This window comes from Salvia hispanica, chromosome 4 (genome assembly GCF_023119035.1).
Source record: "Salvia hispanica cultivar TCC Black 2014 chromosome 4, UniMelb_Shisp_WGS_1.0, whole genome shotgun sequence".
Taxonomy (NCBI): Eukaryota; Viridiplantae; Streptophyta; class Magnoliopsida; order Lamiales; family Lamiaceae; genus Salvia; species Salvia hispanica.
Genome location: NC_062968.1, coordinates 224826 through 250495, shown reverse-complemented (window position 1 = coordinate 250495; position 25670 = coordinate 224826). Strand labels below are relative to the sequence as shown.

At 42.1% G+C, this 25670-nt stretch overlaps 6 protein-coding genes across 6 annotated transcripts; all 6 read left to right on the top strand.

Annotated features, from left to right (window-relative positions):
* Positions 1–2223: 2223 nt before the first annotated feature.
* LOC125222375 (subtilisin-like protease SBT3) lies at positions 2224–4625 on the top strand. The gene has a single exon (XM_048124934.1). It carries the CDS (start codon positions 2233–2235, stop codon positions 4522–4524), a length of 2292 nt encoding a protein of 763 aa, XP_047980891.1. The 5' UTR covers positions 2224–2232; the 3' UTR covers positions 4525–4625.
* A 1498-nt stretch (positions 4626–6123) lies between these two features.
* LOC125218539 (subtilisin-like protease SBT3) lies at positions 6124–8716 on the top strand. The gene has a single exon (XM_048120227.1). The coding sequence runs from the start codon at positions 6194–6196 to the stop codon at positions 8420–8422; it is 2229 nt and encodes a 742-aa protein (XP_047976184.1). The 5' UTR covers positions 6124–6193; the 3' UTR covers positions 8423–8716.
* Positions 8717–11349: 2633 nt separating this feature from the next.
* LOC125185458 (subtilisin-like protease SBT3) lies at positions 11350–13848 on the top strand. Its single transcript, XM_048081989.1, has one exon. It carries the CDS (start codon positions 11444–11446, stop codon positions 13700–13702), a length of 2259 nt encoding a protein of 752 aa, XP_047937946.1. The 5' UTR covers positions 11350–11443; the 3' UTR covers positions 13703–13848.
* A 1666-nt stretch (positions 13849–15514) lies between these two features.
* Positions 15515–17974, top strand: LOC125224350 (subtilisin-like protease SBT3). The gene has a single exon (XM_048127735.1). The coding sequence runs from the start codon at positions 15537–15539 to the stop codon at positions 17808–17810; it is 2274 nt and encodes a 757-aa protein (XP_047983692.1). The 5' UTR covers positions 15515–15536; the 3' UTR covers positions 17811–17974.
* Positions 17975–19305: 1331 nt separating this feature from the next.
* On the top strand, positions 19306–21599 carry LOC125222280 (ribosome biogenesis protein BRX1 homolog 2-like). The gene is made up of 8 exons (XM_048124803.1): positions 19306–19610; positions 19797–19938; positions 20023–20101; positions 20216–20340; positions 20676–20777; positions 20886–20957; positions 21035–21133; positions 21307–21599. The coding sequence occupies exons 1-8, from the start codon at positions 19414–19416 to the stop codon at positions 21436–21438; spliced, it is 948 nt and encodes a 315-aa protein (XP_047980760.1). The 5' UTR covers positions 19306–19413; the 3' UTR covers positions 21439–21599.
* Positions 21600–22555: 956 nt separating this feature from the next.
* On the top strand, positions 22556–25080 carry LOC125222279 (subtilisin-like protease SBT3). Its single transcript, XM_048124802.1, has one exon. It carries the CDS (start codon positions 22627–22629, stop codon positions 24937–24939), a length of 2313 nt encoding a protein of 770 aa, XP_047980759.1. The 5' UTR covers positions 22556–22626; the 3' UTR covers positions 24940–25080.
* Positions 25081–25670: the final 590 nt, after the last annotated feature.

Below are 25670 nucleotides of genomic sequence, written 5' to 3'. Positions count from 1 at the left end.
TGAGTTCGAGGTCTGGTCAATGGCTTGTTTCCTATGCGATGTATCCCATTATACGAGTCACTAATTAATATCCTAATTAAAAATTAATCACTCTAATTAATATTATACGATGTTTGTTAGACTGGTATCTGTGTGCTCTATCCTGTTATGCGTATCACCAAGACCATGCAATTAATATCTTAAATTAAATCCTAATTACTATTATTAATATCGTAATCATCCTCATTAACGAGTCATGCATCATGCATGCCACGCTCCGCTGACAGAAGTCTTGGCCAATGTAGAAAAAGGAATCCAACAAATCGATTATGAGTTCGAGGTTTGGTCAATGGCTAGTTTCTTATGCGTTGTATCCCATTATACGAGTCACTAAGATCATGCAATTAATATCCTAATTAAAAAATAATCACTCTAATTAATATTATAATCATCCTAAATACTGAGCCATGCATCATGCACGCCATGCATCGCCCAGAGAAGTCTTGGTCAATGTGAAAAAAGAATTTCCAATCCCCTGCATTGGTGCTCCATGACTCGATTGTGCCACCGAAATGACAATCAAGAATAATTTTCATGCTTTATATAAAACACAACGATTTAGGTTGAATTCGGTCTTGGTTTCAAATCCACTGCGGCCCAAAATTACAATTTTTGCATTCATACATTTCCGCATCAAATTCATACACATATTCCATTAAGAATTCATAGCCTGCAATTCCTATTTTAAAAGTGTTTTTCAATCTAATCCTTTGTTTGGGATCAACTATTCTCAACACACATTAATCCTTCTTTAAAATTAATATTTTAAGAATTCATGGGTAGAAGAACAAATTATTGTCTTTAGTTAATAATAAATGAGAAAATATTTACCTCATGTTAAATTTTTGTTTATCCTAGGCGTTTGATTACATAAATCAAATGAATGAATAATAAATTTATTGTAGAATTCAATTGCAGTAGTCTACAGATGCCATATTTAGATTTTATTATGGACTCATCCCTCTAAACATAGCTTTTTCTGGGCTCGATCTTGTTGGATTGCTTTCTTTTGGGCCTATTGACTATTGACTACCTAGTTTTATTAATTAATTTCGAATTATCAAACTAATTAGCATGCCCTAGAAAAGGTTATACCATAGCAAACAGAGCAATTCAATGGCGCAACAAAAACCTTACAATCTTCAAATTCGAACCTCAATTCGATTTGTGTCGGGAAACTTTAATTTCGTGAAAAAAAATAGTACTTGTGTAAAAATTGGGCCTGAAATTTATGAGCCGATTAGTTATATTGGGCCTCAGCCTAACAGTTTAATTTATTTGTCCAAAATTTGATGAATCCAATTTGGACAAAAAATGTTGATTAATCAAGAATTTCCATTTTCTAGAAAAATATAAGCACCGTTTTCAAATAGTTGATCAATTAAATCAATTGTACTACTAATACAATTGATAAAATCAGTAGAGGGTGTTATAGATTTAATCATTGACCCTTTCCAAAACACTATGCACACACTCACCCTATTCCCCACACACTCATCACACACAAATGAAACCAATCTCTCATCAAAACAGACAAAATATACACACAACACCCCCTAAATCTTTACCAAAAAGACAATATGCAAACACACATGTATGTGGTCCCCACAATCAATATAATATTGTCCATGATCTCTTCCACCATGAATGGACTTTTCATTTGGCTCTTCATGCTTCTCTCTTTTGTAGTACTAACATATGACCTTGAAATCTCCTATTTCATGGACACACTTCTACAATCTTTTTCAATCTTCTTTAATCCCAAGATCTCAAGATTTTTCCAACAAGATCATCATTAGATCTTTAGCTTCTTTCGAGATCTTATAGTAATTAATTTTGTCACAATCACATAATTCTTGGTTTTATTACTATATTGTAGGGGTGATGGGGCGATGGTATTAAACTATAATATCAGAAGGGCAAATTTATTAAATGAACATGTTTAGATCTTATCTGCAATTTGACTTAAGGAGCTATTTATTAGCCTGTCAAACTTTTGAAACTTAGACTTAGATAATATTATCAAAATAATTGAATCAAACATTTAGTGTCGGCGGGACCAATCTCCAATCAATTGCCAGCTAATGACATCCAAATATCCAATTGCATGTTGAATTTTCAAACAGATATTATAAACTCACAATGTTGATAAGATAGTAATCTTAATCTATATATCCAGTTCATTTATTTCATATGTTTAGAGCACCAAAAATGAAGCTCCCTTTTTCCATTTCTTTCATTCTCTTCTCATTTCTTGTTTGGGGCAATGATGCTTCATCAAAAAGATCAACTTACATTATCCACATGGATAAATCCTCCATGCCCAAGGCATTTTCAAGTCACCACTCTTGGTATCATTCCCTTGTCAAATCCGCCTCATCAGCAGCTCCGTCTGGAGCTGTTGATGAATCGGGGGCGAAGCTCATCTACACCTACGACCACGCCTTCCAAGGATTCAGCGCCGTAATGTCGAGCGACGAATTGCTGGCTGTAAAGAAGTCGGACGGCTTTGTCTCCGCCTCCCTCAGCAGATCCGTCACCCACGACACCACGCATTCCACCAAGTTCCTCGGCCTCAACACCGTAACCGGGCTCTGGCCGGCTTCCCAATACGGAAAGGACGTGATCATAGGCATCATCGATAGCGGCATCTGGCCAGAGAGCCCCAGCTTCAACGACGACGGGATGACTGATATCCCGTCGTCGTGGAAGGGCACCTGCCAGACAGGCCCGGATTTCAATTCTTCCCTATGCAACAAGAAACTCATTGGAGCCAGATTCTTCGATGCCGCAGCTCGAGAAGCTGGCTCAGAGTTCTATACCTCAGCCAGGGACAACAGCGGCCACGGCACCCACGTCGCGTCCACGGCCGCTGGTAACTTCGTGAACAACGTATCCTTCTTCGGATACGCCCCTGGAACTGCCAGGGGAGTTGCTCCGCGAGCTAGGCTCGCGGCCTACAAGACCGGAAGCTATGAGGCCGACACGCTAGCGGCCATCGACCAGGCAGTCGCTGACGGAGTCCATATAATATCCATATCCTTACGATACGAATCAGCTGATCTGTTTCGGAATACCATCGCAGCTGCTACCTTCGGCGCCAGAGCAAAAGGGATCATTGTTTGTAAATCTGCCGGAAACAGCGGTCCCAGCCTTGCCACGATGGAAGCAGGGATCCCCTGGGAGATCGTCGTGGCGTCTGGGACCATTGACCGATGGTTTGCCGGTACGATCACGCTCGGAAACGGCAAAACCATCACAGGATGGACCATGTTTCCTGCCAGGGCAAACGTGATCAACTTGCCTCTCGATTACAACGAGACTGTCTCCGCCTGCGACTCCAGCGAACTGCTGTCGCAGTCGTTTATAACCCGAATCGTCGTCTGTAACATTACAGACGAAGCCATCAGTTTCGATTCCCTAATGGGGAATCTAGTGGGTTCCAACGCGGCCGCAGCCGTAATAATTTCAGAAGATACAAGCATACTCAGATCAAATTTGTTCCGTTTCCCTGGGGCTGTGATCACCCCAGCGGAAGCAGTGAATTTGATCGAGTATGCGACAACTAGTGTGTCCCCAACGGCCACCATATCGTTCCAGGAAACGATAATCGGGCCAGAGCCCCGGGTAGCTCCAGCCTTGTCTGGATCATCATCCAGAGGGCCGGCCCAGAGCTACCAGGAGATCTTAAAGCCCGACATCATGGCGCCAGGAGTGCTAATTCTAGCAGCATACAGCCCAGTCCAGCTCGGCCCACAAATCGGTAACATATTCCTGTCGAGCGACTACTCTCTAGAGTCCGGCACATCAATGGCGACCCCACACATAGCTGGGGTCGCGGCCCTTCTGAAGGCCGCGCACCCAGAGTGGAGCCCTGCGGCTATACAATCCGCGATGATGACAACCGCCAATCATCTCGACAGCACGAACCAGCCGATCAAGGATCAGGCGTTCAGCTCTTACAGAGTTGCTTCCCCGCTGGGGATCGGGTCGGGGCAGGTAGACCCGAACAGGGCGCTTGATCCCGGCCTTGTATACGACGCGACGCCTCTGGATCTCGCGAACCTCGTCTGCTCGATGAACTACACCCGGGAGCAGGTGCGGGCGATCATAAGGTCGAGCTACAACTGCTCGGGGGCGAATTCGGATCTGAACTACCCTTCGTTCATCGGGCTGTTTAACTTCGACCAGAGAGGGCTGACGCTCACCCGAACGTTCAAGCGGACCGTGACGAATGTGGGGAGCGGGGCCGCCACGTATAGAATGAAACTGGAGAAACCGGAGAATGCGACGGTGACGGTGACGCCGCAGACTCTGGTTTTTCGGAAGAAATATGAGAAGCAGAGCTATACGTTGAGGATGCGCTATACGGGAGATATTGATTCGACGTTCAGACAGGGATCGCTGACGTGGATTGAGAAGTCCGGCAAGTACGTGGTAAGAAGTCCGATTGTGATCGCCGGCGGAGTTGATAATTATGGCTAGTTTTTATTTTGATGCTGTTTAGAGTAGTAATGAATAATGGGTGTAAGAAAATGTGAAAACAAGTGATAATATTGAGGCTGATATGCCCTTCTTTCCTGCCACCCAATATTTTAGTATGGTAATTTATTTATGTAGTATAATCAAACCTAATGTAAATAAGCATATTATATTTTTATTGGGTATATACTCAATTAAAACACGAATTAACCATGAGAAGTTAATTCACCATAAATTATTAAGTTGTGATATCTCTTTCTACTAGTTCGACTACATCAATATTTCTTCATGAGATAATTCTAACATGATTATCATTAACTCTTTTGCTTATCTCAATATCATATTCCCCGTACCACAAAAATATGTGCACTTTCCATTTTTTTCGGTCTCATAAAAATATGAGCATATAGAAGGTTATCCCAATATATTATCCATATACATCAATTTATTTACAACTTATACCACCATCAAACACTAATAATATTGTGGGTCTTACCATCCACTAACACTACTTTAACTATCATTCTCCTCTTTTATATTATCTTAATTCTCATGCTATATTATCCGTTCATATTTTTATGGGACAGTGGAAGCATATAATTTGGTATATTCTCATATTATAAAGGTGATGGTATTAAAATATCTATCACATGGACAATTTGGTAAAGTGAATATGGGGCCAAGGATTTAATTGTGTATATGTACGTTGACTCAACAGAGATGTTTATTTACCTATGAAACCAATTAACACAAACTTAGGTATTATTATAAAAAATTATTGTACGTAGCACAAATTACAGTGTCGGCAGGACCAATCTATAACATCAATTGCCAGCTCGTGCCATCCAAAAACGGTTATGATATGATGATCTCATGCTCAAATTTCCATCTATATGATGATATTTCAAAATATAAAACATTTGATTAAATTGATATACAATATGGATATGGACAAGGTAGGATAATCAATGTAACCCATTCATGTATTTAATGTTAGAGCACCAAAAATGAAGCTCATTCTTATCAATTTCTTTGATTTTCTTGTTTATAATGAGAAAAATTAGAAAAAGAGAAATTCCAGTACTACAATACAGATTAAAATTAGCCTAAAGTTCATGAGTTTGCCGACAGTGATCCCATATTCTAATGGATCTTATAGCATTAAAATATGCTCAAATTAAGTATTTAGTTTTTGTCATTCTGTGGACTTCCACTGCCTAGATATTTATATATCTCTATGTGGACCACTGCTATATGTTCATTTATCCATACAGGGCAGAAATGTTCATATATGATTTGTGAAATGAATTGATGTTGGACCCATCACTAATCAGTTGAAGACTTTAACTTACATTTCTTGCCCCTTGTTTCTACTTCATGAAAGAAAATACTACTCCTCCCACGTCCTACTATCATTTTATATTTAAAACTATTTCCATTATATGAAAGTTATTGTAAATACTAAGTAATTAAATTGCATCATTCCACATTTTTTAGCGAGGCCATAGCGAGAAATTGCAATGTTTCCCACCTAATTTAAATATATTTCTACGACTGCATTTAACTTTTGTGGAAGTTTCTTGTAGTGTAACACTACGAAAGTCCAAACCTCCCTCCCTCCCTCCCTTCCTCTCTCTTTTTTCACACAGTTTCATATGCTGTGCATCCAAAAATGCAGCTTCCTTCAACAATTTCATTGATTATCTTCTCCTTTCTTGTTTGGGGCAATGATGCTTCATCAAAAAGATCCACTTACATTATCCACATGGATAAATTCTCCATGCCAAAGGCATTTTCCAGTCACCACTTTTGGTACTCTTCCATTCTTGCCAAATCAACGGCTCGGGCGTCACCCGAGCCCAAGCTCATCTACACCTACGACCACGCCTTCCACGGATTCAGCGCCGCGATGTCGGCAGAAGAAGTCCAAGCCTTGAAGAACTCAGCCGGCTTCATTTCCGCGTACAAAGACAAGATCGCGGTCGCAGACACCACTCACTCCACCAAGTTCCTCGGCCTCACTAGCGCGGCCGGCCTCTGGCCGGCCTCAAACTACGGAAAAGACGTGATAATCGGCGTTATCGACTCCGGCATCTGGCCGGAGAGCCCGAGCTTTAATGACGACGGAATGACTGCGATCCCGGCAAGGTGGAAGGGAGCTTGCGACGGCGGTGTGGGTTTCAATTCTTCGCTGTGCAACAAGAAAATCATCGGAGCCAGATACTTCAACCAAGGAGGTCGAGCAGAGAATCCTGACCAAGAATTCATAGATTCAGCAAGGGACGACGATGGCCACGGCACCCACGTGGCGTCCACTGCCGCCGGAAACTACGTGGACGGAGTTTCCTACTTCGGCTACGCCCCCGGGACAGCCAGGGGCGTCGCCCCGCGAGCTAGGCTCGCGGTCTACAAGGTCCTTTTCTTCGGAGCCGCCGCTTCCGACGTGCTGGCCGCAATGGACCGGGCCGTGGCGGACGGTGTCGATATAATCTCGATCTCCATAAGTAGCTTTCCAATAGAGCTGTATGAGAATCCGATCGCAATCGCTAGCTTCGGTGCCAGGGAAAAGGGAATCATGGTTTGTATGTCGGCGGGAAACAGGGGGCCTGGTTACGCCACCATACGATCGGGGATCCCGTGGGCTGTAGTGGTGGCCGCGTCCACCATTGACCGTTGGTTCGCGGGTACCTTAACACTCGGCAACGGCAAAACCCTCATCGGATGGACTAGGTTTCCAGCGAGAGCCCGTGTGAGAGACTTGCCACTAATTTACAATCAAACTCTATATTCCAATTGTCAGTCAGATTCATTACTAGCCGAAGCGCCTTCTCCGGGCATAATCGTCTGCGATTTCACCGAGTTCTTCTCCTCCATCGGTGATCGGACCGGGCCAGTTATCCGGCCAGCCGTCATCGTCTCCCAAGACCTCACTGTGTTCCGATTCGTTTCGTTCCCGTACCCTGAGATCGTGATAGCCCCAGCACAAGCCCGCGACTTGATCAATTACGCGACAAACACTTCTTCCCCAACCGCAACAATCGAGTTCCAGCAAACGATTTTAGGTCCAGGGCCGAGAGCTGCTCCGTTGCTGTCGGATGATTCGTCGAGAGGGCCCGCTCGAAGCTACGAACGCGTCCTGAAGCCCGACATAATGGCCCCGGGAGTGATGATTCTAGCTGCATTCAATCCTCAGATCAGAACAACCACTCTGCTTGGAAATTTAGAACTTTCTAGTGACTACAACCTTCTCTCAGGGACATCAATGTCATGCCCTCACATATCCGGGGTCGCGGCCCTTCTGAAGGCCGCGCACCCGGATTGGAGCCCTGCGGCCATACAGTCCGCGATGATGACGACCGCCAATCATCTTGATAACACAAATCAACCTATAAGGGAGCAAGACACCCTGCTTGCTCCCCCGCTAGGCATGGGTTCAGGTCATGTTGACCCGAACCGTGCCCTTGATCCTGGGCTCGTTTACGATGCTTCTGTCCAGGATCTGGTGAATTTGGTATGTTCCATGAACTTTACTGGCAACCAGACTCGGACCATCATAAGGTCGAGCTACAACTGCTCGAATCCATCTTCGGAACTCAATTATCCGTCGTTTGTGGCTCATGCTGAGGGAGGAACGGCTACGGCTTGGGTGTTCCAAAGACGAGTGACGAATGTTGGCGCGGGTGCAGCCAGGTATAAGGCTACGGTGGAAGTGCCGGGGAATGTGACGGCGAGAGTTCGGCCTCAAACGCTGGTGTTTGGCAAGAAATACGAGACGAAGAGTTATTCTCTTACGATTCGGTATAATAAGGGTGTTGATGAAGTATTCGGATGGGGTGCTCTGATTTGGACCGACGAAACCGGCAAGTACAAAGTGAGAAGCCCGATTGTGTTCATTTCTTGATGGATGTCCAAAACAATAAATTGTAGAGGTGGTGTTTTAGTATTATGTGGGCTCCTTGACTTCCTTCTGTTTAAATTTCAGTAAGGACTCATTTTTATTATATATAACCAAAACAATAAAGATCAAAGATGGAATTTCACTCATCATACACGTATTCGGTCAATTCTAATGGCATTATGACGTCATCCTGTATAATAATTGAGTGTCTATGCAATGGCAGGGAAGTAGATTTGGATATGGGAGCTGTATTAAAGATATACTCCGTCTTGTATATGATTTGTATTTTTTTGAGAAGTTCCATTTAAAAATAAGTCACTTTTTTACTTTTATTTTTTTTAGTTTTTTAGTTTTTCTCTATTTAATTAATTAAACATTAGTACTCCCTCCGTCCCGGCTAAGTTGACACATTCCTTAGTCGGCACGAAATTTTAGAAGTTATTGATTAATGTGTTTAATTGGAGAAAGAAAAGGTGGGTGGAAGTATTAAACTAGAAAGAGAAAGAAAGAAGAATATTTTAATAGGGATGGAAAAAAGTGGTTAAGTGTTTATAGAGAAAAAGTTTCTAAAAAAGAAAATGTGTCATCTTAATTGAGACAAACTAAAAAGAAAAACGTATCATCTTAAGTGGGACGGGAGAGTAGATTTGATTAAGTCTCGTACCAATAGAAAGATTTTGTTTATAGCAGACGAAGAGAGTATTACATGTCCATCACCTTTATTTCCTTCACTTTTTTTGTTCTTTTCATTTGATCCCTCTCATATTTATATACTCCTTGGTATGTTTTTTCATTTTATTTCATTTAAAAATATTAATTCAAATTAATGGTTTTATTTTAAATTTTTGGTAGATTTATTTCACTAATAATGAGAGATTTATTTCACTAATAATGAGAGATTTATTTGATATGAACAATACTTTAACCACCTTTTATCACTACTATTTTTCATATTTTACTATCAATTGCACAAAATTTATTTTAATTATTATAGTAATTTTTTTACGTAAAGAATGTGCTTTTTAAATAGAGTAAAAGTCAAAATTAGTCCTAAACATATGATCATTTTATCTTTTTGGTCATAAACTTTATCTTTTGGATTTTTTGGTCCTGCACATATGAAAATTTGATCATTTTGGTTCTCCGTCAATAGTTCTGTTAAAAACTAACGATCAACGACGATTTTGACCAAATTAAACTCTTAATTCTGATTTTTAAGTCACTAATTAACGTCCTAATTAAATATCCATTTAAAATTAGAATTAAATCTAGGGTTTTTATTTTCTTGGCAGAGGCGGGAGTAATGGCGGCTGGATTGGGGGCTGAAGAAGACAAAGCAGAGATAGATGAATCATCGGTGGCTAGCTTCACAGCGGCGGTGGCCTGAGCCGATAGTTTGCGGACTTTTTGGGGGCAAATTGGAATTTTGGAGGGATTGTGGGGATTGTTGTGGGAGATCTCGGTGGGGATGGCGTGGGATGCCTCGGGTACGGAGGTGGCGGGCTGGGGGTGAGGGATTTGGTGATTGGGGTCGGATTTGGGCGGTGATGGATGAGAGTTAGAATCTTGATGCGAATTGGGTTTTTCGATTTGAGATTCTGGTTTAGGTAGGATTTTGATTTGAGTGTGAGCCTGCTCACCCATGAGAATCTATTGCAGCGTGGAGGGGTAGTGAGGGAGAGGGTGTCGGCGGCGGCGGTGATGATGGGTGGGGACTATGAAGGAAGAATATGAAAGATTAGAGGAATGAAGAAGAAAGAATTAAGAGTTTAATTTGGAGATTAATTAGTGACTTAAAAATCAGAATTAAGAGTTTAATTTGGTGAAAATCGCCGTTGACCGTTAGTTTTTAATGAAACTATTGACGGAGGACCAAAATGATCAAATTTCCATATGTGCATGACCAAAAAATCAAAAGATAAAGTTTAGGACCAAAAAGATAAAATGACCATATATTTAGGACCAATTTTGACATTTACTCTTTTAAATAAAATACTTAATTAATTACTTCTCTCCAATTTTACCCACTTTATCTATTTTTCTTACCTACCATATTATCTTTACATTAAAACCCTTTTCATGTACCAAAGGATTGTTTTATTATCTATTTTTCTTACCTACCATATTTCTCATCCACCAAAGGATTGTTTTATATGGACGGACGGAGTATTATTAAAAAATTCACTTTTCATAATTTTAATAAATATAAAATCTCATGTCTAAGTTTAAAAAAGTTTTGGTCATTTAATGAAGGGAAATTGGTCTCTAAAACCATGAACTTTGCCTAAAATTTGGTATTTCCCATGAACTTTGAAATTGGTATATAATATCATGAACTTTGCATTTTGTTTGGTATTTTCCACGACATGTCTATTACTATATTTGACTAACTTACGAGGCTTTTTCATCATACTTCACACAATTAAATCAACGTGATTTTCAACGTAACATTTTATCCTACATGTTATGAACTTTTTTTCAAAATATTATAAAACATATCACGGTTGCCTACGTTAAATAAGATTTGATGAAAATATCTTATTTGAGTGAGTTTGGGAAATACCAAACAAAATGCAAAGTTCGTGATATTTTATACCAATTTCAAAGTTTATGGGAAATACCAAATTTTAGGTAAAGTTCATGATTTTAGAGACCAATTTCCCTTTAATGAATTAGAAAAAATCTATTGTTCGATTAAGAGAAATTCAAGAAAATCTCAAAGTTAGGAAAATTTTTTAGAAAACCTTGAAAATTCATGGATTTTTTTTAAAAAAAATACCGTTTTCTATTCAAGTGACTCAGTCGTTACCACATTGTAACTTTTGACGTGTATTTATAGGCAAATAACCATTAGTTTTTCTTATTCTATGGACTTCTATTGCCTATATATTTTGGACGTATCAAATAATTGAGTTCCGATAAAGTGGACCACTGCTTTATGTTCATATATCCATACATTGCAGAAATGTTCATATAAAAGATAGATAATTCAAGATGATGTTGTGGGAAGTTGGAAATTAATTGATGTTGCACCCATCACTAAAAATGCAGCTTCCTTCTACAATTTCATTGATCATCTTCTCATGCCTTGTTTGGGGCAATCATGCTTCACCAAAGAGATCAACTTACATTATCCACATGGATAAACCCTCCATGCCCAAGGCATTTTCCAGTCACCACTCTTGGTATCATTCCCTTGTCAAATCCGCCTCATCAGCAGCTCCAGACGGAGCTGCTGATGAATCGGGGGCGAAGCTCATCTACACCTACGACCACGCCTTCCACGGGTTCAGCGCCGCGATGTCGGCAGAAGAAGTCGAAGCCTTGAAGAACTCAGCCGGCTTCATTTCCGCGCACAAAGACAAGATCGCGGTCGCAGACACCACTCACTCCACCAAGTTCCTCGGCCTCACCAGCGCTTCCGGCCTCTGGCCGGTCTCAAACTACGGAAAAGACGTGATAATCGGCGTTATCGACTCCGGCATTTTGCCGGAGAGCCCGAGCTTCAGAGACGACGGAATGACTGCGGTCCCCGCGAGGTGGAAGGGAGCTTGCGACGGCGGCGCGGGTTTCAATTCGTCGCTTTGCAACAAGAAAATCATCGGAGCCAGATACTTCAACCACGGAATTCGAGCAGAGAATCCAGATCGGGAATTCATAGATTCAGCAAGGGACGAAAACGCCCACGGCACCCACGTGGCGTCCATTGCAGCCGGAAACTACGTGGACGGAGTTTCCTTCTTCGGCTACGCCCCTGGAACGGCCAGGGGCGTCGCCCCGCGAGCTTGGCTCGCGGTCTACAAGGTCATCTTCTCCGGAGTCACGGCTTCCGACGTGCTGGCCGCAATGGACCAGGCCGTGGCGGACGGAGTCGATATAATCTCTATTTCCATCAGTAACTTTCCAGTAGAGCTCTATGAGAATCCGATCTCAATCGCTAGCTTCGGCGCCAGGGAAAAGGGAATCATAGTTTGTATATCAGCCGGAAACAGCGGGCCGAGTTTATCCACCATAGAATCTGGGATCCCGTGGGCTGTCGTGGTGGCCGCGTCCACTATTGACCGTTGGTTCGCGGGTACCTTAACCCTCGGCAACGGCAAAACCATCATCGGATGGACTCTGTTTCCGGCCAGAGCCCGTGTGAGAGACTTGCCACTCATTTACAATCACTCTCTATATTCCGATTGCCGGTCCCAAGATTTACTAGCTGAGGCGCCTTCTCCGGGAATCATAGTCTGCAATATCACCGAGTTCTTCAACTCGGTAGGACACCAGACGGGGATCCGGCCAGCCGTCATCGTCTCGCAAGACCTCACGAGATTCGGACCCTTTTCGTATCCGTATCCCGAGATCGTGATAAGCCCAGCCCAAGCCCGCGACTTGATCAATTATGCAACAAGCACTTCTCTCCCGACCGCATCCATCGATTTCCAGCAAACGATTTTAGGACGGGGGCCGAGAGCTGCTCCGTTGCTGTCGGATTTTTCGTCTAGAGGGCCTTCGCTGAGCTACAAGCGCATCCTGAAGCCCGACATAATGGCGCCGGGAGAGCTGATTCTAGCAGCATACAATCCTCAGCTCCTAGCAGCCACTCTGCTTGGAAATTTAGATCTTTCTAGTGACTACGGCCTTCTGTCAGGGACATCAATGTCATGCCCTCACATATCCGGGGTTGCGGCCCTTCTGAAGGCCGCGCACCCGGATTGGAGCCCTGCGGCCATACAGTCCGCGATGATGACAACTGCCAATCATCTGGATAACACAAATCAACCTATCAGGGAGCAAGACACCCTGCTTGCCACTCCACTAGGTATGGGGGCGGGTCACGTTGACCCGAACCGTGCTCTTGATCCCGGGCTTGTTTATGATGCTTCTGTCCAGGACCTGGTGAATTTGGTATGTTCCATGAACTTTACTGGCAACCAGACTCGGACCATCATAAGGTCAAGCTACAAATGCTCGAATCCGTCCTCTGACCTCAATTATCCGTCGTTTGTGGCTCATGCTGAGGGAGGAACGACGGCGGCTTGGGAGTTTCAAAGAAGCGTGACGAATGTTGGCGCGGGTGCAGCCAGGTATAAGGCTACAGTGGAAGTCCCGGGAAATGTGACAGCGAGAGTTCGGCCTCAAACGCTGGTGTTTGGCAAGAAATACGAGACGAAGAGGTATTCTCTTTCGATTCGGTACAAGGGTGATGATCAACTATTCGGATCGGGTGCTCTGGTTTGGACCGACGAAACCGGCAAGTACAAAGTGAGAAGTCCGATTGCCTTCATTTCTTGATGCCTAATGGACGTCCAAAGCAATAAATTGTAGTAGTGGTGTTAGTATTATGTGGGTTCATTCACTTTACTATCAACAAGGACTCTTTTATTGTTATATATTTGAGAAAATAATAAATATTACTATCATAAACAAAGTTTCACTCATTATACACATATTAACAGAATTTTAATGCAATATGCATTATAATGTCATCCCATGTTAGTACATATTTGAATAATAGTCTTTAAACAAGGACAGGGAGGTAGATTTGAATGGGTCCCATCGTATTCATGTTTATTATGGCCTTTTTTCAACTAAATCCCAACTTGGTCAAATTTATCAGTCCCCTAAAAAGGGAAGATAAATAGAGTTAGAAAAGGGACTTCAAGAAATACGTAAAACATACAGAAAGGAAATGAAAATATAATAGAAGAAAAATGTCAAATTAATGATATTAGTGGCAAACTTTGAAATTGTGTGATTGGTCAAAAGTTGACCAAATTTTATTCTCCTAGTACCTTTTTCGACAATTAAATTAATGTCATTAGTACAAATAGTGTGTCAAATTTTATTCATCAAATAACACTTCTCAATGCTTAGATCTAGTCATCTAGATAAATAATACTCCAGTATTATCTTATCTCCCAATTTAACATAAAAATTTACTATCAATGAAATTTATTGAAGTCTACTTTTGCTCAAGACAACATTTATAGAGGTTTATCTGAAAGGAAAGCCATGGATCCATCGCCCTTCGTTTCCCTTTCATGGTGGGTATAAGCACCGGTTAGGACCATATGTGCAACATGATTTCATAAAATCCTATCACATGCCTTACTGCAAATCACAAAATAAGTACTGCCTCTCATACATGGACGGATCCAGAAATTCTCTATAAATGGGGCAAAATTCTATACAAAGAGATTTTAAGGTTTTGAGAAGGGGCATTTATAAAGATATTTCAAAAAAAATTAAAAATAGTGATCAAAATAGCACAAATAAATTTTTTTGAGGTGGAGCATCTACCCCTTGTTGAGAGCATATAGATCCGTCTCTGCTCTCACAATGTCCATCAAATGTTGTCCACATTTTACTTTACTTGACATGTCTTTTAAAAAATGAGAAGAAAATAAAATTTAAAAAGTCAGTGGAATGTAAGTTCCAATTTTATAATCAAAATAACAAATGTGAACAATATTTGATACGAGGGAATAAGAATCATGAGAATGGAGTTTTAGAGTTATGAACTTTGGTTGGTATGATATTTAATACGTTCGTGAGTTTTATTTTTTTATTTTGAGTTATCCACAAAAATTACTTATCTTCTAGTATTTTTTTATGTAAAACTCAATTTTCACTAGTAATATTACAGTCATTCTGTTCTCCATCTATCATGTTTTACTGAATTTACATTAAATCTTGCTTTATTCACTAATAAAATTATTAGTAATGAATCTAGGAATACTAGTTTTGGTATTGTTTTTCTTTGAATTCTGCATAAGAAAAATAAATGGAAAACCTTTATAATGAATAGAGTAATTAATTCTATTATACACTATTTCTTGTTGCTTTTCATTCTTTTTAATGCATTATTTCCAACATAATTCACATAATTGAGAAATAATGATTGAGGAAAAGAAGAAATTGAGACGCCAGCTTTGCCAAGTGGGTATGCTTTTAGAAATATAAAATTGGTGAAAACAATAATGTGGTTACTTTTACAAATGATCACATTCATATCTTTTTGATTTAGTAATATTTTATTCAAGATCACATTCGTACCCCATAATCTTATATTGTTAGTTAAATAGACCACTGATCACATTGGAATCTAGAGTGAGAGAAGCAAAAAATGGAGTTTGATAGTACTTCAAAAACTGCTCTGTTTCTGCTGCTTTGCCTTTTCTTTGTTGATGGATCTTCCTCACAAAGATCCACATACATTATCCACATGGATAAACCCTCAATGCCCAAAGCATTCTCCTCTCACCATTTCTGGTATTCTTCCATTCTCAAATCTGTCAATCAAGCCACCAATCCAACCCCAAAGCTTCTCTACGTTTACGACCACGCTTTCCATGGATTCAGCGTCTCCGTGTCGGAAACCGAGCTCGAACTGCTAAAAACATCCCCGGGATTCGTCTCGGCCTACCCCGACACAGCCGTCACGCCCGACACCACCCGCACCCCCGACTTCCTCTCCCTCAGCCCGGCCTCCGGCATCTGGCCGGCTTCGGGGTACGGCAAGGACGTCATCATCGGCGTCGTCGACACCGGAATCTGGCCCGAGAGCCCGAGCTTCAGCGATCGCGGGATCGCCGGCCCAGCCCCGGCGAAATGGAAGGGAGTCTGCAGCGGCGGAGACGGATTCAACTCGTCGCTGTGCAACAGGAAACTCATCGGAGCCAGGTACTTCAATCAGGGTGTAAAAGCGTCGGACACTGCTACTGCAGTGCCCGACACTGCAAGGGACGACGATGGCCACGGGAGCCACGTGTCGTCCACTGCTGCAGGAAACTTCGTGGAGGGAGTTTCCTTCTTTGGCTACGCCCGCGGGACCGCCAGGGGAGTGGCCCCGCGGGCCAGGCTGGCCGTTTATAAAGCCCTGTGGGGCGGCGGCGGCGTCTCGTCCGATCTACTCGCGGCGATTGATCAGGCCGTGGCGGACGGCGTCGACATAATCTCGATTTCTGTGGGTGTCCAAGAAATTGAGTTGTACGAGAGCCCCCTCTCGATTGCTAGCTTCGGAGCTAGGGAGAAGGGGATTCTGGTTTGTATGTCGGCCGGAAACCGCGGGCCGAGTGTTCGGACGATCCGCTCGGGTATTCCCTGGGCTGTGATCGTCGCCGCGGGGACGGTTGACCGTTGGTTCGCCGGAAATTTGACTCTCGGCAACGGGAAAACGATCACCGGATGGACCACATTTCCGGCTAGCGCGATAGTCCGGAACGTGCCTGTCGTGTACAACGAGAGCTTGTCCGGCTGCACCGCGGCTGAGCTGGCGGAAGCGCCGGAAAACACCATCATTATCTGCAACACCACCATCGGAAACACAGATTTCGACACCGTGATGGGAGGCTTATCCAATTCCAACGTCAAAGCAGCTATCATCATAGCCGAAGAAACCTCCATTTTCCGATTCAACACGTTTCCCTACCCCGGAGTCGTGATCACGGCGGCGCAAGGGCAGCAAGTCGCTGATTACGCGCTAGCCAGCGCCGCCCCGACTGCGAGCATCGTCTTCCAGCAAACGATTCTCGGGAAGGAGCCGAGAGCCGCGCCGGCTCTCTCGGACGACTCATCGAGAGGTCCGGGGCGGAGCTACGAGGGCATCCTGAAACCCGACCTGATGGCGCCGGGCGTGTTGATCCTGGCAGCCTTTCATCCCCATCTCACGGCGGCGAGGATCGGCAGAAACATCGACCTCGCCACCGACTACAATCTCCTGTCGGGCACGTCGATGGCGTGCCCGCATATCTCCGGGGCCGCGGCGCTCCTGAAAGCCGCGCACCCGGATTGGAGCCCCGCAGCGATACAGTCTGCGCTGATGACAACCGCCAATCCTCTGGACAACACGAACCGGCCCATTAGGGAACAGGACGGCTCGGTCGCCTCGCCATTGGGCATCGGGTCGGGTCACGTTGACCCGAACCGGGCTCTGGATCCAGGCCTTGTGTATGATGCTTCTGTGCAAGACCTGGTGAATTTGGTATGTTCCATGAACTTTACTCGCAACCAGACTCTGACCATCATAAGGTCGAGCTACAATTGCTCGAATCCGACGTCCGACCTCAATTATCCGTCTTTCGTGGCTCTGATTCGGGCGGAGGAGATAGGGAGGACGTTGACTCGGAGGTTCCGGAGAAGAGTGACGAATGTAGGGAATGGCGCGGCCACGTATAAGGTTACGGTGGAAGCGCCGGTGAACACCACAGCCGTAGTTGAGCCTCAAACTTTAGTGTTTCGCAGGAAAAACGAGACGAAGAGGTATTCTCTTACGATTCGGTTTAAGGCTGATATAGAGATTCAACATAGAGAAGGTGCAGTCATTTGGACAGACCAAACCGGCAAGTATAGAGTGAGAAGTCCGATTATGGTGTCGGCAGCAGCCGACAATTTCGAGTAGTTTTTGTGAAAACAATTACATGTCCGATTATGGTATTTGTTGCTCAATAATGATGAATTATAGTTTAGTTTCATGAGATTATCCTAACAAAGGAAAGCTTCGTATATAACACTTGAAATTGCACGAGAGTGAAACCATTCAATGAAATGCTTTCTTTCTTTGAATTCATTGTTTCTAGAAAGATACTGTATTTAATTTTATATTATCTTGATTTAGCTTAAAGAACGACAACGAAGTTAATTGAATTTGTGGCCCTATTACACGATGACTGTCTTTTGCATTGAAAAGTCTACGTAGTGGGTCCTCGCCATCAATTTGTTTTTGCACGATGTCGAATTTTATCAAACTATATGAATATTTTAGATCTAGGTCTCACAGGATAATAAAGTTTTTTTCGGTTTTTTACTACTAGTCTACAGTAGGTTGGTAGTAAGAATATCGACTTTATTTATCTTTGGCAATTCTGTTGTCATATTTGTCCAATCTTAATTGTACATTGTTAATGGTGTAGATAATGATGACATGTGATTTATGGCTGTTAGCAAGGTATGGTTTATCTTTAGGTTTGTCTTGTGTCCCAATCACACGTTTTCTAGTTTGTCTTGTGTCCTAATCACACAGAATATGTTTTATCTTTAGATGTGATTTAATTGTTAGTGACCAGAGATGCAACATAGAGTAGACAAGACTTGGGTTTGGATTGCTTTTGGTTATTGTTTTCAATAATGCTTTCTTTTGTGTCTTCGAATTTGCCATGCTCGCCAACTATTTGGGTTTGAACTTTTTTAATCAACTTTTTTGTGTTAGTTCAATTAACTATGTCAAGTGTATAGAAAATGGACTATGTCAAGTTCCTAATAATATGGTGATGCGTTCATATGTGGAGTACAAAACAATTCTTATATAGTCTAAACAATACTACTACCTCCGTCCCCCAAAATTTGCTATACTTTGACCCCACACGGGTTTTAAGAAATGTAATGGAAAGTGAGTTGAAAAAGTTGGTGGGATGTGAGTCCTACTTTTAAAGTATTAGTTTTATAATAAAATGTGAGTAGGAATGAGTTAGTGGAATATGGGGTCCATTACCAAAAATGGTAAAAGTGAAGTGTATCAAATTTTCAGGGACGGACCGAAATAGTAAACTGTATCAGGGACGGAGGTAGTATTAATTTCAAATAAAAATTCAGGTTTTATATTTGCCAAAAATGAAATAAACAAAACTTAAAAAACTCTCAAGCTTTCCAATATGCTATTAAAGGCCTTTAAAGGATGACTAAAGGGCCTTAGGTTTGAGATTAAAGGGCTATGAATATGATTAAAAAGGCTTTTAAAAGTCATGATGGAATTGCAAAATAAACAAAGAGAAAAGAAAAGTAATTTCATTTTGTAAACTAATGTGCGCAGTTTTCAGCCCATCAAAAGCCCAAAAATATCTTAGCATGCAGGGCCCACAATGACTAAAATCCCTCTTTCTTCCCCACTATTGACTAGGGTATAGGGTTTAACTTCAGCTCAAATCACTCTCTTCACTCTGTAGCCGTTTCGGCATCTGGAATTTCGTAAGTTTTGCACTCGGTTGTTGGAGCTTGATTAAGTTGAAATGGCGAAGAAGCGAAAGCACAGCGAAACCAAGGCGGCCGAGAATGAGAAGAAGGAGGAAACCGCGCCGGAACGGCCGGAAAGAACTCTTTTCGGATTCAAAACCAGTCCTGAGGAATCAAAGGAGAATAATTCCGCCCCCTTTTTCCGGAATAAAGAGAAAGTTTTGGTTACTTGTTCTCGCCGCATTAGTTTCAGGTTCAATTCTATAATTATTTTCAGCAATTGATGATTTGAGCTTGTTAATTTTTGCCAAATTAAGTTGGCACCTTGTTTCTATTTGATTTCTGTTGTTGTTGGAAATGTTGAATGTTTGATTTTAAGTTTTACTGCGTTAGAATTTGATTCATCTTTATATTGGATTTGTTGATTGGGTGATTTTAGGTATAGGCATTTGATGATGAACTTGGTTGATTTATTGCCTCATTGTAAGAAAGATAACAAGGTCGAGTCCAAGGGGAGCAAAGGTGCGGATTTGAACGAGCTTGTCGAGCTCAGGAGCTGCTCGTCTTGCTTGTTCTTCGAGGTATTCGGAGCTTCTGAACTTATCTTGTAATTGTTTTGATAGAAACATCAATTGTAATGTAACTGCAATGCTTGCTCTCTGCAGTGCAGGAAGGGGAGAGACCTCTACTTATGGATGGCTAAGTGCCCCAACGGTCCGTCCGTTAAGTTTTTGGTTAATGCGGGTATGGCTGGTTGTATTTGTTGCATTTTCAGTTTTTGACTCTCCCCACGCCCCATAAGCATTTCCTCTGCCTTTTAGATTGTTTGTGATTATGTTTGTTGCGTATATATGTCAGTGCACACAATGGAAGAACTGAAACTTACTGGAAACCATCTCAAGGGTTCACGTCCTATCCTGACGTTTTCGTCCAACTTTGATAAAAGCCCTCATTGGAAGCTCTTAAAGGAGATGATTACTCAGGTAGTTCCTCCATGCCTATTTGTTTTTCTTTTTGCTGATAAATGGTGAATTAGACATGATATGCGAAAATTAGTTATAAGCATGTCTTAGTGTATACAAGAGCTACCTTACCTTGGTTGGTATTTTCAAATTGTAAGTGGAGTTGTCTTAATTTTAAGGAAATTTGCATTTTCTAGCACTAGAACTGATGTAAAATGCTATATTTAAAATCTGTCTTAGTGATTGCATTGATTATATATTTAAGGAGTTTTATAGCTTGTTCTCACGCGTTTCCCACCATCTTTGTGTATTTATGTATGGTTTCAAATTTCTATATGTTGCTTTCTGTTATTCAGGTATTTGCCACACCGAAGGATCACAGGAAATCGAAACCATACCATGACCATGTATTTGTCTTCTCTATTGCTGATGACCACATATGGTTCCGGAATTACCAGGTTTGTGATGTTGTATTAGCAAAATATGTTGGTGGAGCAATCCTATCTTATTAGTAATGTTTCATTATAAGAGGAATTTATGTTAGCATCTTCATTTCCGTGAATCAGATATCAGCCGACCATACTGGTACATCACAAAAGTTGGATCGTGGAGATTTGGAAAAGATGACTCTGATTGAGGTTTGCAAACGAACACCGCATATATGTACCTAGTGTTTACATTCCAAATGTTCGTATTTAACACATTCCTTGTCCAGGTTGGTCCAAGGTTCTGCTTAAACCCAATTAAGATATTCAGTGGTAGCTTCGGCGGGCCAACATTGTACGAGAATCCTTTCTACGTTTCACCCAACACGGTTAGTTCTGTAGTATGTCTTCATGTTTCCGCCTTAAAGTTTCACTTTCTTTTCCCTCTTCTAATGCTTGGTAAAGGTGAAAACATTGCTTCAAATGAATCGACAATTTTTGAATTATGATAAATCAGCAAATTAAACCTTATAATTGATCCTTCCCCCATACCTTTCGCCAGATTCGCTCTATGGAGAAAAGACAGAAGGCCGGGAAATATGCAAAGAAGGTTAAGGCCAAGACCAGGAAGAAGATGCACGAGATGGAAAATCCCCTCGAAGTCGATGAGTTTGCTGATATGTGGAAGGAGTAAGAATCTAATACTAACCTTTAGCGCATGTCTTTTTATTTGCTTTCCTGTAGTCAAAATTCAGTTGCCTCCACACAACAGGAAGAGGTGTATTTGATTGTTTAGTTGCACTTTGTACCAAATATGTAGTCTTTTTGGTTCATATATAAACTGTATTTTCTCTATGGATTAAACCTCTGCCTACATATATATTGAAAGCAAAAGCTTATCCAACTCCATAATACTTTAGAATTCTTTAGATACTACTCCATAATTTTGTGATTTGGAAATTAGCATTTAAAATATAAAATGATTTTTCATTCTCTTGTATTATTAGTGCAATTTTGTCTGGTGGCAAGCATGTGTCTTAGATGAGTATGAATGATTCTTGTTACTACTCTTTAAAAAGGAAATACCTGCAAATGTTTTTTCTGCTGTTTTGTTTTGCCATCACATTAAAAAACAGAGAAAAAGTAGGACTCGACTTCTGCTTGTTTATGAGTATTATAGTCAGCATGTTCTTGCATAAATAATAGACGGGTATTTGATTTAACAAGAAAAAGCTTCAATATAAATTTAAATTTAAGTTTTACTCCCTCCGTCCCGCTTTAGCAGTTCCAATGACTTTTTTGCACTCGTTTTGTAAAAATGATAATAAATAGTTAAAGTGGAGAAATAATAAAGTAAAAAAGATAATAATGTAGATAAGACTCTTCTCTATATTATTCTTTTTTTTACTTTATTATTTTTCCACTTTAACTATTTATTATCATTTTTACAAAACGAGTGCAGAAAAGTCAATGGGACTGCTAAAGCGGGATGGAGAGAGTATTAAACAAAACGATAGCAGTTTGTTCCTCCATTTCATCATCCATTAGTATAAAAAATTAGTAATATGTGCATCAAAATTATTACTCACTTTAGTTTCGTATTTGTCATAAAGCTAGATGTGGGATGATTATAATAACACAACAGAAATATACGAAAAACACCCAAATTTTGTGAGGATACCTTCCAAAAAGATGGCGGCTAAACATTTAACCAGTTTTGGAGGGCAGCCAACAGATTGGATTCCATTACCGACAATAATAGCCACTTGCGAAATAGATAATGTTATTATAATCGAAAGTTCAAACCAAGGAATCAACAATTCTTGCTGTCTTAGTAAAAGCAATACAACTTTCAACATTCAAGAGCGGACTGTAATAACAGATGAGTCCTTCACTGAAAATGGAGTTTCCAAATTCAGCTGTTCAGCTTCTCCTCTCACTGTTTCTGCTTGTTCATCATGTTTCATCACAAAGATCCACTTACATTATCCACATGGACAAATCCTCCATGCCTATGGCATTTTCCACTCACCATTTTTGGTATTCTTCTCTTCTTACATCATCAAAATCAACGTCTCAAACTTCTGCAAATGCCGACAAATCCGAGCCCAAGCTCATCTACACCTACGACCATGCCTTCCATGGATTCAGCGCTGTGCTGTCGGAAGACGAACTTGATGCCTTGAAGAACTCAGCTGGCTTCATCTCCGCCTACAAGGACGGTGTCGTGACACCGGACACGACACACTCCACCAAGTTCCTTGGCCTCACCAGTGCCTCCGGTCTCTGGCCGGCATCCAACTACGGCAAAGATGTTATAATCGGCATTATCGACACCGGTATCTGGCCGGAGAGTCCCAGCTTCAAGGACGACGGGATGACTGAGATCCCTGCAAGGTGGAAGGGGGCTTGCAACGGCGGTGAAGATTTCAACTCATCGCTGTGCAACAAGAAAATCATCGGAGCCAGATACTTCAACCAAGGAGGCCGAGCAGAGAATCCGGATCGGGAGTTTAAAGATTCAGCAAGGGACGACGATGGCCATGGCACCCACGTGGCGTCTATTGCAGCCGGAAACATCGTGGAGGGAGTTTCCTTCTTCGGCTACGCCCCCGGAACGGCCAGGGGGGTTGCTCCCCGAGCTAGGGTCGCAGTCTACAAGGTCCTCTTCTTCGGAGCTGCTGAATCTGATATGCTGGCTGGAATGGACCAGGCCGTTGCAGATGGAGTCGATATAATATCCGTCTCAATAAGCAGCCGCGCGGAAAATCTGTACGAGAGCCCTTTCGCCATAGCCAGCTTTGGCGCGAGGGAGAAGGGGATCATGGTTTGCACGTCGGCAGGGAACCGCGGGACTCGTGGAGTTAGGACTATATTTAAAGGAGTCCCGTGGGCCGTGGTTGTCGCTTCAGGAACCGTTGATCGTTGGTTTGCCGGTACTTTAACTCTCGGCAACGGAAAAACCATCACCGGATGGACCACATTTCCAGCAAGAGCCAATATCAGAAACCTGCAGCTCGTCTATAACCAAACCTCATCTGCTTGCGACTCGCCCGAGTTCTTCACAGAAGCGCCTTCCGACAGTATCTTCATATGCAATCTGAACACCGGAAATGCAGATCTTGGTACGGTGATGCTCTACCAGCCTGGTACTAACGTCCGAGCAAGTATCGTCATCACTTCAACCACTGCTGAGATTTTTCGATCGACTTCATTTCCTGAACCGGGAGTTGTCATTACCCCGGAAGAAGGGGAAGAAGTGATCCGTTACGCATCAACTAGCGCTTCCCCGACAGCAACCATTGATTTCCAGCAGACTATTTTAGGAAGAGACGGGCCGAGAGGCGTACCGGCTCTTTCAGACGACTCGTCAAGAGGCCCCGGGATAAGCTATGAGCGTATACTGAAGCCAGACTTGATGGCACCCGGGGTGTTGATCTTAGCAGCCTTCCATCCTCAGCTCATGGCGACAAGAATCGGTAGAAACATCGACCTCTCCAGCGACTACAATCTGTTATCAGGCACATCCATGGCATGCCCTCATGTCTCGGGTATAGCGGCCCTTCTTAAAGCCGCGCACCCTGATTGGAGCCCTGCAGCCATACAGTCCGCGATGATGACAACCGCTAATCCTCTCGATAGCAACAAGCAGCCCATAAAGGACCTTGTGGGGATAGAGGCCTCGCCACTTGGCATTGGATCGGGCCATGTTGATCCCAACCGGGCGCTTGATCCGGGTCTTGTCTACGATGCTTCTGTACAGGACTTGGTGAATCTGGTGTGTTCCATGAACTTCACTCGCAACCAAACTCAAACGATCATAAAGTCAAGCTACAGTTGCTTGAATCCGACGGCTGATCTCAATTATCCGTCGTTCGTGGCTCTGATTCGGGCGGAGGAGATTGGGAGGACGCTGACTCGGATGTTCCGGAGAAGAGTGACGAATGTAGGGAATGGCGTGGCCACGTATAAGGTCACGGTGGAAGCGCCGGTGAACACCACAGCTGTAGTTGAGCCTCAAACTTTGGTGTTTCGCAGGAAAAACGAGGCGAAGAGGTATTCGCTCACGATTCGGTATAAGGCTGATATAGAGATTCAACATAGAGAAGGTGCAGTCATTTGGACAGACCAAACCGGCAAGTATAGAGTGAGAAGTCCGATTATGGTGTCGGCAGCAGCCGACAATTTCGAGTAGTTTTCTTGATTTCAACATGACCTCATTTTCTTAACTTGTGGAAGCCTGTACGTTTTAAGATTAAGTTGCCTTCACAGAACAGGAAAATATGTGTTTTGATTGTTTAGTTGCATTTTCTATGAAATATTAGTCTTTTGTTTATACTATAACACTGTGTTTGCTTGTGTTTTTCTTTGGTTTTGTTTTCTTATTACATTAGAGTAAGAAAGTGGTAAATTGAAATGTTATCTTTAAAAAGAGTATAATATATACTCCCTCCGTCCCAATAAATATGAAACATTTGGTTTCCGGCACAGGATTTTATGCAAGTGTTGTTTTGTGAGTTAATAAAGAGAGAGTAAAGTAAGAGAGTGAGAAAAATAGAGAGAGTAATGTTTCCATTTTAGGAAACGTTTTATTTTTAGTGGGACAACCCAAAAAGGAAAACGTTGCATTTCTAATGGGACAGAGGGAGTATCTTCTAAAAAAAATAGTCGTAGTACTTAGAGAATTATTAGGAAAGAAGGTAAATATAGTAGGGACCCGCCTATTGAAAAAGAAATATCTTAGCAGCATACTCCTACTCATGGTCAATTTATGTGTTTATAATCTTTTTATAGTTTCATGAAATCATAATGACTCAACCATATTGTCATATCAACATTAGTATACTGTCTGCTCCGCTACTCAGCTTCGTTCTTCCTAAAATAAAGATGGCAGCTAAATATATTCTTTAAGCGAATTTTCGACCA